This window comes from Corvus kubaryi, unplaced genomic scaffold (assembly GCF_017639235.1).
Source record: "Corvus kubaryi isolate FWS band 111438036 unplaced genomic scaffold, C.kubaryi_AGA036_p1.0 37398, whole genome shotgun sequence".
Lineage (NCBI taxonomy): Eukaryota > Metazoa > Chordata > Aves > Passeriformes > Corvidae > Corvus > Corvus kubaryi.
In genome coordinates this window covers 44,539,910-44,551,943 of record NW_024581137.1, presented here as the reverse complement: position 1 = coordinate 44,551,943, position 12,034 = coordinate 44,539,910, and the positions used below count along the sequence as shown (strand labels likewise).

Genomic DNA, 12,034 nt, shown 5'->3' with positions numbered 1-12,034 from the left:
TTGTTTTATCAATACAAAAATCAGTGTCTCAAGTCACTTCCACTTAGAAAGGAGCAACCTTAATAGGTAGTGCTTTCATAATATTTGTGATAAAATATTTACATTGAAATTTATGAATGACGTTATATACTAAGCTGGTTTTTTATGTCAGTAAAAGAATTTGCATCTGAGTCACTGAAGAGTTGAATTGGCTTTGAGAATTCTCCTATGTTAATCTGATGCATTAGATAACTTAGATTTTGTAACATGCAGAAATGTTACAATGAGAGTTCAATGTAACAATATAATCTGTACCTATCAGTTTTAAAAGCTATTAGCTTTTGATTAGTTACTGGATTTATTAGAAGTCTGAAAATCTGATAGACCAGATTTTACCAGAAGGAATTATTATTTCAGTATGTATAATTGAAATTAATTTTGGGGAATAATGTCATGGGTACTTCGTTCTACAACTTCTGCTGTGTTGAAAGTTTTAACTTGGAAGAAATTGTGTTTCACAAAAATAGATTGAGTTTGGATTTGAATTAAATAGCAAATTGCCTTTAATCACATTAGAATAAAAGTCACAAAGGTAACCCAGAACTGCTACCGGAGGCATAAAGGAGTGGTTCCAATATTTGTTTAATAGTGCATGTTATTCTAGTGATTCTAAACAAAATCTGAGTTCTGTTGTATTAGTAGTCACCTCCAAAATGAAACATAGCCTTTGGTGTGTAATTTGTGATCTGATATGTTTTAGTTCTTGTTTATTTAAAAGTGATCACATATTGCTGTTAGAAATTTTCCTTAAAAATTATTTCTAATGATCCATTTGGGCAGAATGTACTTTTTAATTCTTTCTTGAAACTAGTCAATCTTGGCTGGCAGCAATTACAAGGTTCACAGAAGAAAATGAGCAATTGACTCATAGATTCATGATCCAAGAGTCTCTGTATTTCCAGAAATCCTTGGCTTTTAACTTAAAATTCTGTGGAATAGATTAAATATTTCAACAAAAGATTTAGGTAGTTTATGTAGCTATATATTTGAAGATGTTATGCTTGTGAGTAGTTAAGCATGATTGAGGATTAGTCTCTCAAAGATCTTGATGAAGCTAGCTTTAAAAGTACTTAAAACAAACAAATTAGAAAGACCACTCAGGCCACAAAACTTCTTTGAAAAAGAAAATCTGTACTGAAAACTCTCTTGAGTAGTGAGAGAAAACCATAGAAGGATCTCAGCATTGTAACACTTGCTTAAATGAAAAGTAAGTTACTAGGAAAAATCCTACTCTTGCTTAGGTTTTTTTTTTTCCAGTGTATTTAGCAAAATATTGTGTTCCAAATCTTGTGAAATAAAGTGATGGAATAGCATGGTCATGTAATGCTATTAAACCAGAAAAAGAAGAGAATCCTTTTGTTAGATAGTTCTTAATAATCTGGATTTCATTAGAACTAAAAATGGTTCAGAGGTTTCTGGAAATAGCACACTAGCTGAGCTAATACTATGACATTAAAAATCTTCTGAGTAATGGAATTAACTATAAATGTTCACATGCTTGGGAATAACACACTGTTCTTGTATATGTGTTAAAAATTGTGAGGGTATATGTTGGGAAGGGAGGGCAGTTACAAAACAAATTACTTTAGACAGTCTCACAGAAACCCCTCCAGTCATGTGAATTTAAATAACGTCTAGGAATAGCTGGATGCCTCTGGCTAAAAATGATGTTTCAGTTGGAGTAGCTTTGACAACTGCTGAAAAGTCTATTAAGGCTCATGATGAGTGTGACCCAGCTTTCTGCAGTGGAAGAGAAGCACATACTGAATTAATCTTTAAAATGGATGATAATATTTTAATCATAGTTTCTACTAGATCTTGCAGAAGACTGAGATTTCTGATCTGCAGCATTCTACTGTATTCAGGTTTTGGTTCTTGCCAATTATTAAAAAAAAAACAAAACCCAACAAAACAATCAAACAACAAAAAACCCCAACAAACCAGCAATTAAAAGTTAGATCACTATAATGAAATACATTTATTTCCTCTGTAGGTTAAGGAGGGCTACAACCCTACTCCAGAAACCTAGTTTTCTAATAGGAGTTTTATGGCTTAAGCAAATGAGAAATCTGTATTAAGGGTGAAGGGAATTAAATTCATCTCAGGAGTGATAACTCTATAATTTCTGAAGTTTTAAAAAAAGTTAACCTATCAAAATGACCAAAAAAAAGGGTAGGAAAGCTATCTAATAAATATTGAAATAAATAGATTAGAGGGGAGTTAAAAAGGACAACCTAATAAAAAGTAGAAATTAAAAATCTCTCTGATTTTCAAAATGCATCCTAGTCCAATACCTGGCATAAGAGCATGATACTTGTCCTTCCTCTGAGCGAGCTCACTCATTGAAGAGTAGCCTTTAGAAGAAAATGTGTGTACTATAACCCTCTGGAGTGAACTCAGTTTTAGTGTTAATATTTACAGACTGTGATGTTGCAATTGCATGTGTTCTTCTCACAAGTTCCTGCAGCATAAACTCTCCTTGCTGTATCCACAGAGGAAGCAGTAGCTGGAGGACCTTCATTTTTGGCAGTGTTACTGGACCAGCAGTCTGTTAATTCACTCTGTGCACTGCCAGCATGGGGGCCTCAGTTCTGATACTTGGTGAATGGTTTTCCTGCTGGAGACCTGAAAACTGTCAGACAGAGCATGATAGCTGAAAAAATGACAGTAAAACAGGGTGCAGGTAATGTCAGGAATATATCATGCAATCAAATAGTGAAAGAAAATAAATAGGAGAACACGTAAATAAAGCTTGGTTGTTTTATGATAAATTTGTCTTGTTCTGAGCTGTGCTGCTGGATTTGAGGTTACCCTGTGTGTTGGCATTTGAGTCTACTGCAAGTCAATGCACTAGGCAGTTTCGTTAGCAATAGTGAACCAGCTTCACATTCTTGTCCTAAAATTTGGGATTGGCTGGCGAAAGTTGAGACAGCCTCAGGTGGTGCAAGGATCCAGGTGGTTTTTACTAACAAAAGTGATACAACAAACCCGAGTTAAGTATGAGAAGGCAGTCAGATTTTTTCCCCTTTCTCTTTGTGTATTTCTACTCACAAAGCCTGGTCTCATCTTCCTCATTTGTCCTGGGGTTTAGTGGCTCCCACTTCCCCCCAGCTTTTGCTTGGGCATACAACAGGACCTGTGGCAATCAGCAAGAACTTAGGGCCGCTCATCAAAGATGAGCGGTCTTGGTGACCCTGAGGATTAAAAGGAGAAGCAGTGGATGTCCAAGACAGCAAAATGAACAAAATATGCTATCCAGAGGTGTCTTTCAGTAACTGGTACATTTGAGCTAGAGCGGCTTGTGCCAATGGTCTCCTCATTCTGCCTGGTTGGAGGCTGATGCCTCCAACTTCTGCCACCCTGACATTCTGTAGCAGAGGAATCATCATTCCCTGGGGAAAGGAAGGGAATGAAGTCCCTTAAAAGGACAAAAATAATCCTTATTTATTTATTTATGGAGGTTTAAGAAAAATGCGTTACTGATTTAGTTGATAAGAAAAACAAAAGCTGTAACATAGGTGTTACATCTGTCACAACCGCAAAAAAGTTTATTCAAAACCAAGGACAGGTGGAACACTAGAAAGTCGTTTTGTTCTGAGGCAGCTTTAATTTTTTTAAAGAAGATTATTCTATTTCAGACAGTCTATTGGGACAACTGCAAATAACATATATGAGGTGCTAAAGGGTACTAGGATAGCACAGTGTTTTTTAAATGCTGCTGTTTTGATCTTTGATTGCAGTAAGGTAAAATGCTTCACTTCAGGTCTTCACCAACTTTCAGTTGGCTGCTTCCCAGTCATTTCTCCCTTTCGCCCCCCCAGTTCCTTCATCTGGCTGAGGATGTTGCTAACACAAACCAAGAAGAATCTTTTTTCTGTTTCTTAAAGCTGACAGATCTGTGTCATCTCTGTAAGAATGGGGACAACTGCTACAAATAACTTGGAGGTGTTGCATTTGTTTCAGCCACAATTAGGCTAGGACAGAGCCTTGAGCCATGCCATGTATCAGCTTAAAATTAAATAGAAATCACTCAGCCAGTTGAGAAGGTTAGAAAATTTTATACTGAGACAAAGAAAGCCTTTAAGTAGCTGGAGAAGGTATTGAACAAATTCAGCAATGAAAAGAATACTGTGTGACCTAAATTTACACCACTGGTGTCCTTAACCTACAGGAAGAGCTGTTACAAAAGAATCCCTGCTTTGCTTGGTATGTGCAGTCAGAGAATGAACAATTTGCTCATGTGCCCCCTGTGTGATAGGAGATGCTCCCAATGAAATGGGGAACAAGCTGAGGTGATGTGCCAGAGGGGTTGATGTAATGGGACAAATTTGAATTTGTGGAGGATTTTCAAGGAGCAGTAGTGTGTAAATTTGGAGTTGTGTGCTACATTTTAAAATGCTTTAGAGTTAGAAAAATAACATAGCACCCTAAGAAGATGCTGTCAAGGCACATGGTGTAGCAGGGGTTGTCCCACCAAGGCAGTGTGTCATCTTGAATGAGTCAGATTTATTGCAGTGGACAGCCCTTGCCTGATCTCTGTCTTCAAGATTACACCAAGTCTTAGGCATAGAAAGCCTGCTTATGGTTATGTAAAAACAAGATTTTGTGTGAGGGAAGGCAAGCCCAACCTAGTTTCTGGTAAACAATGGTAAATACTGCAAATGCAGGAGGAGGGACAGCAGCTCCTCCGCAGGCAGGAGTCCTGTAGAGTGTCAGAAAGAGAATCGGACCTGAAGCTGTTCTGCAAGGCTTTTTGACCTAAGATTGGGTGGGGGCAGAGCGAAGAGTTGCAGGGTGGTGTCATCCAGCCAGGTAAGGCTTTCATCTCTGGCCACCTCTCCCTAGCCAGTGGACTTTACCTGGCCTAGAGGGTAGTGAGTTCTACTGGACAATGTGCAGTCTGGAGCAGTGTCTCTGTCTTCCTCTGTTTCTCTTTGGAGATCACAGACCAATTCATTTATTTTAAAAGTGGAGACTTGTCTTGAGCCCAGAAGCACAAAACTTTTAATTTCCTCATCACCCTTCTCCCCGGTGTGTTTTACTGTTTACAATGAATAAAACAAACAAACAAACAACCTCATAGACATCTGAGAAAAAAAAGATTTACTTGAAGTTTCTATTGTGAGAAAATGGGGCAAAAATGTCAAATATTCCCTTTAAAGACTTGTCAGTTTATTAGCACTGTTTGTATCACCAATGCAAATTATTTAAGCTGGTAAGATGCATGGAGCTCAGTGTTTCTGAGTTGTTAGCAGAGCTTTGCTGATGAGCTCCATATAATGTTGCTTTGTTTTCTTGTTAAATGTTTACTAAAACTGGAATTTCATGTTGTAGTTCCTTACTCCTTCAAGGTGGGGCTATCTGTTAGAGAAGTTAACTCCTGTTGGCTTGTGATAGTACCAAAGGCACCGTTTAAATATAGATGACCTGTGCCCATATCCTAACTTCTAAAATGTACTTAAATTCAAGATAAATTACTATAAAATACATACTTGTTTATTCAATTCCTTGAGTTACTCAAATGGAAAGTGCATGGAAGATTACCATAAATAATGTATACCAGTGTCAGTGATGTGTAAATCTGTTTCTGAAACAAACAGTTCTGTTTCATCGCAAGAACTGTGTTTGAATCGCCCACTTAAATGGGTTAGAGCTGCTGCAAGGAATGCTGTTTGTTGCAGCCTTTGTGATTTAGACATAGTTTCACTGAAAACTGTTTAGATTTTAGTTGTAATACTGGCAGGCAATTTTGTTGCGTGTTGCTCAGCTTTCTGCCGTGATTTGGGTTGGAGTAGCACAGTCAGAGTGGATATTTCCGTAACAAGAAAGCAAGCCAGTACTAGGGTCCTTTCAGCATGTATCATGGCTCAGCTTTTGATTTAACAAGGAGACAAACTGAGAGGTGCTTAAACCTCACTGCTGTAAGGAAGCAGTTGTCATGTGAGTGGAAATGTGCTGAAGCCAGTACAAAAGCAGTACAGGCTCGGAAGTGACTTTCTGCAGTGACAGCTGATATGCTTCTGTCTGTATGTGAACTACCAAATTTTATTCTTGCACTGCAAGATCCATTCACTTGAGAGTGTTTTACTAGTTTTGTGCATATTAAAATAATGTATCAGAATGCTAGTTATTTAGCTTTTAAGCATCTGTTATCTTATTGGAGCATTAACTCTGTTCATAGTAAAATACAAAGCTACCTCAAGCATCATGAGTGCCATGGCAGTAGCAACGCCGGTTCCTTATTTGGGCAATAAATATAACTGTATTACGCAATTTTGGTTAGATTTGGCATTTATGTTGTCTAGGTTAAACCTTGCTATGCTTTGTTGGTATGTGCAGGTATATGTTATTCTGTCTTTGAACACCTGAGGCTCTTAGGTTACAGCAAGAATCAGTAGCAAAACTGTAGAACTTGGTGTCCTTGCAGAGATTATTGCTTTAGCCTTCTCAGGTAAAGGGGGCACTTCACTTTTCTTTGTTATTTCCTACCTAGTGGATTCTAGTGCTTTACATGACTCCACAAATGCTGCCTTAAGTTTCTTTCTATGTGCAGATTTTAGTCTTTTGATACTGACTAGAAAGAATGAGATTTTTAAAAATTACTTAAAACCCCCATACATTGATGTTGTCTTTTCTTGTTTGTATTTTCAGTATTAAACTTGGTTTGAAATATTTTTAGAGTTTTTTATAACATATTGATTGTGATGCTGTAAAATGGCAGCACTATTAATGTAAAGTATGCTGCAATTCTGAGATCTAGTTAAATGCCATGTCCTTCTCATGACCCTCACATTTTCTCAGCGAGTTTGCATGCTCTTGAGTTACTAGAAAACCTATGTTATGATAAATATGGTCTCTCCTTGGTTGTTACAGCTCTGCTAAGTCTTAAAATTATTTCCTGCTAAATATTTATCTCCCATGCTTGTGGTGTGTACATTCCACACCAAAAAATTATTTTATTAGCAATTTGATGTGTTTATTCTGAAAAAGCAAGTTCTCACCCTTGTGCCTCCTCTCCTAGACATCCCAAATCTTTGGGTTAAAGGCAATTAAAAGCCTTACTGCAGGATAATTGGGTTTTCTTTTTCTTACGCAAGAGCTAGACAGGTGCTGTAGTACTGTCAGTGCCATATGAAGAGTGAATGTTTGAATCCTGTATTTACTGTAATTCCTTGGTGGTTCTCAGTACCCTGTTGGGTTGCAAAATCAGCAGTATCTGTTGCAGAAGAAAACAAACATCTCTCTGCCAATTGAGAGTATTATCCCAACACGCCAGTCTGAGTTACTGCTTCACAGAGGACTACAGGAGAAAGGACAATTCTGAAGACTAAATGCAAAATAAAACCAAGGCTGTTTTCACACCCCTGGGTGGTGACATCAGGAGTCTGAAAGTTTGCACTGTTTAGGCATATGAGTGGTATATCCAAGTCTTGTTTGCGTGAATTAGATTCTACTTAAAATTTTATTTTTCTTTTCTTTAGTATAATGCTTCACCACAGCAGCAGAGAGATATAATAAAGAGTAGGAGTCTGGACAGGAGGCTACAGGAACCAATAGTTCTAACAAAATGGAGGCACAGCACGATTGTGCTGGACACCAACGACAAGGTAGGAGCAAGTTATCAGCATCCTGAAATGCCACTTGTTTCTGACGTGTGACATATTTAATGTCCCAGAAATGACTATGCCTGAATTTCTGAAACTTCTTTTTTTTTACTGTCTCTTATATCATTGTGTATAACATGCAGCAAAACCAAGGGCTGTTCAATAACTTCACTACTGTTACTTTGTGAATAGTAGCTCTTTTCTTGTTCTTGAAGTATTTAAACTAGTGTTAGTTCAGGAGAAAAGCTGTATGTGGTTACAACAGGGTTGTAATATTGTTATTGAAGGGCAGGGGACAGTACTGAAAGTGCTGAAGCACTTGGCTTTGATCCTCTCCAGAGCTGAGCTGGTGTTTAATCTGAAAAATGCTGCGAGTCAGTAACAATAAAAGCTGTTCTCTGCCCACTCTTAGGGCATGTTCATGTTAGTCTCTTTGGGCTGTACGGTAACAAATGCTGCATACGCCAGCAAGGAGACAGGGCCTCTCCCTTGCTCTCCCTCTGCTTTGACCTTTTTCCTGCCATTTCTGCTTTGTGCTGGGCCATTCTGGCTGTGGGTGAGGAGAGCTGACGTGAGCTGAGCAGGGAGGAACTGAATCGGGTGCTGTAAGGTGATAACATGCTGGTTTCTGTAGCTTCTCTGCAGTCTGTCCCAAGATTCATAGAAAATGAAATACTTGGTAGTGCTGAAGTCTTAGCACAAACTTCTCAGAATGAAATACCAGGAAATGGCATTGTAAGCTCCCTTTTCCTAAAATTCCAAGAAAAAAGTTAAATGAATGCAGATTTGAAAGTACTAAGGAAAAGCCTGTGAGTGGCCATGTGACATCACAGATGTCAAAACCAAACTTGAATGGACCAAACACAGTAGTTGGAATGACAATGGATCTGCTGCCCGGGACATTACTTGCTTGACCTGTTGTTTCCATTTAAATGGACTTGCTGTTCATGAGTTGACTTAGCTCTTCAGAACAGGATTTATTGGATTTGATCTTGAGCTTTTGAGTTGTCAGTTTAGGATATATCATGTGTGGTGTTGAGGAGGCATTGGGCCGTGCTTGGCTGGAGACTTTGCACCTCTCGGCATTAATTCAGCTCGAGCGATTCTGAGATCCCCCTGCTGCTCCTTCCCCCTCACTCCTCCTCTTCCTCTGCCTCACACATCCTTCTGTACTCGGTGTGTTGTGGCACCACATGAGACAAAGTGTAGATGGAGCCCTGATAAATGAAAGCTGAGTGGACACTTCTAGCCTCATGTGCAGTTTATGCTTCATAGGTATGAATGATTTTGTTGGAGATAGCTTGAAGTTCTGGCTTCGCTTTTAAAGGAAGACTTAATTTTTTTTTTTTTTGGCATAAGAGTTACTGCTGTTTTGGAAAGAACTTTATGCAGTGCTGTACTGAATGAAGAAGCTTTTGTAGAACATTGAATAAGTGGAGCTGTTTACATTTCTTCAGGGCTCAGTGTTCATATATCAAGAACTTAAACCTAATGAAGCAAACATGGAAGTGCACAAATGCTATGGGTAATAACCAAAAGGAACTCTATTTGAACTGCATTTGTGAAGTCTTAAGTCAGCAGCCTAAAGTTCCTTTAACAGTTTCCAAGCATGTAGAGAGCATGTGTTTTTTATTGGTAAGGAGAAAATAGTTTATATGAAGCACAGCATTAATGCCTTGAGAAAATTAAAAACATGTAGTGGTGCAGTAAACTAATGTTTTGTGGAAAGACAAATAATTTTTAATGCATTAATGCAGCTGTTTTATTACCACTAGCAGGCACACTGTTAATATATTCTGCTTTATATTACTATGTGGAAAGGGAATGGTTCATTACCACAAATACTGGATTTATTGTTCCAGCGTTGCTTTTACTGTATGAAAGCTATCTCAAATTCAGAATGAAGCAGAAAGGAAAACAACTGGTATTTGTCTGGATGGGCACATGAACCCCAAGCTTTCTTTTTAGCTGTCTCCTAGGAAAGTTGTTTTCTTTTTATTTTCTTTATTTGTTTTTTTTTTCCTGGAAAAACAATGCAACTCAATTGCATGAAAAACAGCCAGTGAGAAGAGTACTTGAAATGTGTCAGGGTGAAAGTATGGGTTGCCATGGCTCATGACAACTTGATGATACCAAACATACTGGTTAACAGTTTATTGTTTGTGGCAAATATCTGGATATAGCCATCAGCTAAAAAAATTCATATGCATAGGAAAACATAACTTCCCGGGAAGGACAGTTGATTTTCTTAATTTGAACAATTTTTTTTTTCTTTGCATACATCTGAAAATATGGAACATTTAGGCTGTTCTACTTATGAGTGCTGAAGTTCTCTGTTATTATGCTACTAAAAGAACTAGTGGGCCACTTCTCTAGGTAGATTTGCAAGTGATTTTAAAGCACAAGTGTGCAGAGTGCTATGTAATGCTGCAAAAGCAAACTGGGTTTAGGAGAGCTATCAAGAGATTTAAAAAGAGAGAGGGAGAGAAATGTGTTAACAGTAACAGAGAACAAGTGATGTTTTTCTTCCATTTGGAATTCTTCACCAGATTTTCAGGCAATGTGTTTGTGCAAAGCAATCATTACTGCAGAGGAAATGCACATGCCTTTTTTTTTTGTCCAGATGGGCAATTTTTCTAGTTTTCAAAGATTTAGTATTTTATTTTGGTCTGTAGTTAACAGTTCAAAACAAAACCCCAAATCTCTAGAAATTTTCAGTGTTTCATTGTAAGGAAATTAATGATCATGCCTCACAAAAATTAATAGAGTTGGTGTATCTTTTTCTATATATATTACTTTTTTTAATGCTAATCTTGTATTTACTAACCACATAGAAACATATTGTTTAAAATCTTAGTATTTATTATATGGTACCTTGTAATAAACTATTATTTTAAATATACTTCATAATTTGATAGCAATGTCATACAAAAAATCTGCCCCTTAATAAGGATGAAGGCTTTGCTTGGAGCTGATGCAGCATGTATTAACATCTTTTTTTCAAATGCTTGTGTACTAATTAACCCAGTTTGAGTGTTGTCTGTAAATCTTGTAAGAGCACTGTTTAGTAAGCAAGTTCAGAATATAGCTGTCTGAGAATATTATGAATGCTTAAAATAAGTACTTTTCTAATGTATGAGTGTGTATAAAGAAAGAGAGAAAGCGTCTTTACATTAAAAAAAAAAAGTATGAAAGATGATAATATTATCTGTTGACATTGACTATTTGAATTTTATAGGAATCATCAACTGCTTCTAAGGCCAGTTTTCCTGAAAATGAATCATCTCCTTCTTCACCAAAGCATCAAGCCACAGTCAGTATGCAAAGTGTTTAAATAGATAAGTAGATGTTGTAGAAACTGGGCTATTCATGATTAGAGAATTGAGGGTAAGCCTTCTTGTTGGGAAAAATAATAGGATAAAACTGTTTGAAGGCTTTGCATTTTAAAAGGAATGTATTACATCCAACTCTGGTTTCAGGAAAAAATTCTGAATGTCTTTGGCTTAAATGGAATTTACTGGATTAAGTTAAAAATTCACTGTGGCTAAATTGTGCCAAATTATGTAGAACTCAGTTTGCTTCCTCCAACAGTCACATTTTCTCACGTAGCATCTTGAAAGGTAAAAACAGGAACAAATTGCCCACCTTCACAGAATCCCTCACTGCTAGTAGCCAGTAATAGTTTGTAGCATTTGATATTTCTTACTCTGGCTTGTGTTTCAGTCTTCTTAAAGAGACATAGGGGGACCTGGAATAAATAAACTGTCCTTTTGATTTAGTAGAACAACTACTGTGAGAAAAACCTAAGCCTGCTAAATGACTTTTTAAATTTCAGTTTGTATTTTAAATGTGATAATTTCTTTTTTAACAGTGGGAAATGGATTTAAAAAAATTTTTAATTTTTTTTTTTTTTTTTTTTTAATATTTTGGAACTGTACTTCAGTAGCAGTGAAATAAGTAACTTGGTCAATTTTACCAGCCCCTTGGTAGGTACATCAGGGCATTAAAGGCACAACTTGTCCTGTTCCTTTCTTACTCTGTGTGCAGGGAAATAATTCTCTGGCTTAGTCGTGATAATCCATTCTTACAACACTTCAAACAGTTTTTCACAATAAAATAAGTATTTTTTATTAAGCAAGCATAGCTGATAGCCTTACACTAAAGCAATTACTGCTGCATGTGATTTAATTTCTTTAAATAGATCTCAAATTTTTGAAATGTATTTTGCAGAAGAGCTCACTCCTGATTTAGATAATAGAAAAAACATCTGTATTTTCTTTAGCTGTCCCCTGGAATTTAAATATTCCAAAGAATGCTGGTAAATTTTTGGCAATTTTGATCCTTAAACTGCTTCCCTTTTCTTTTTCCTGATTCCATTAATTTTCCCGTTA

At 37.0% G+C, this 12,034-nt stretch overlaps 1 protein-coding gene across 9 annotated transcripts in view; it reads left to right on the top strand.

Moving 5' to 3' along the window:
• ARHGAP12 (Rho GTPase activating protein 12) overlaps positions 1–12,034 on the top strand; it is a 75,380-nt gene that overhangs the window by 39,508 nt on the left and 23,838 nt on the right. For all 9 annotated transcript variants that reach the window (XM_042043044.1, XM_042043036.1, XM_042043035.1 and 6 more), the window contains 2 exons: positions 7,521–7,646; positions 10,882–10,956. In XM_042043044.1, coding sequence (XP_041898978.1) covers positions 7,521–7,646; positions 10,882–10,956 — 201 coding nt within the window. The remainder of the gene's footprint in view (positions 1–7,520; positions 7,647–10,881; positions 10,957–12,034) is intronic.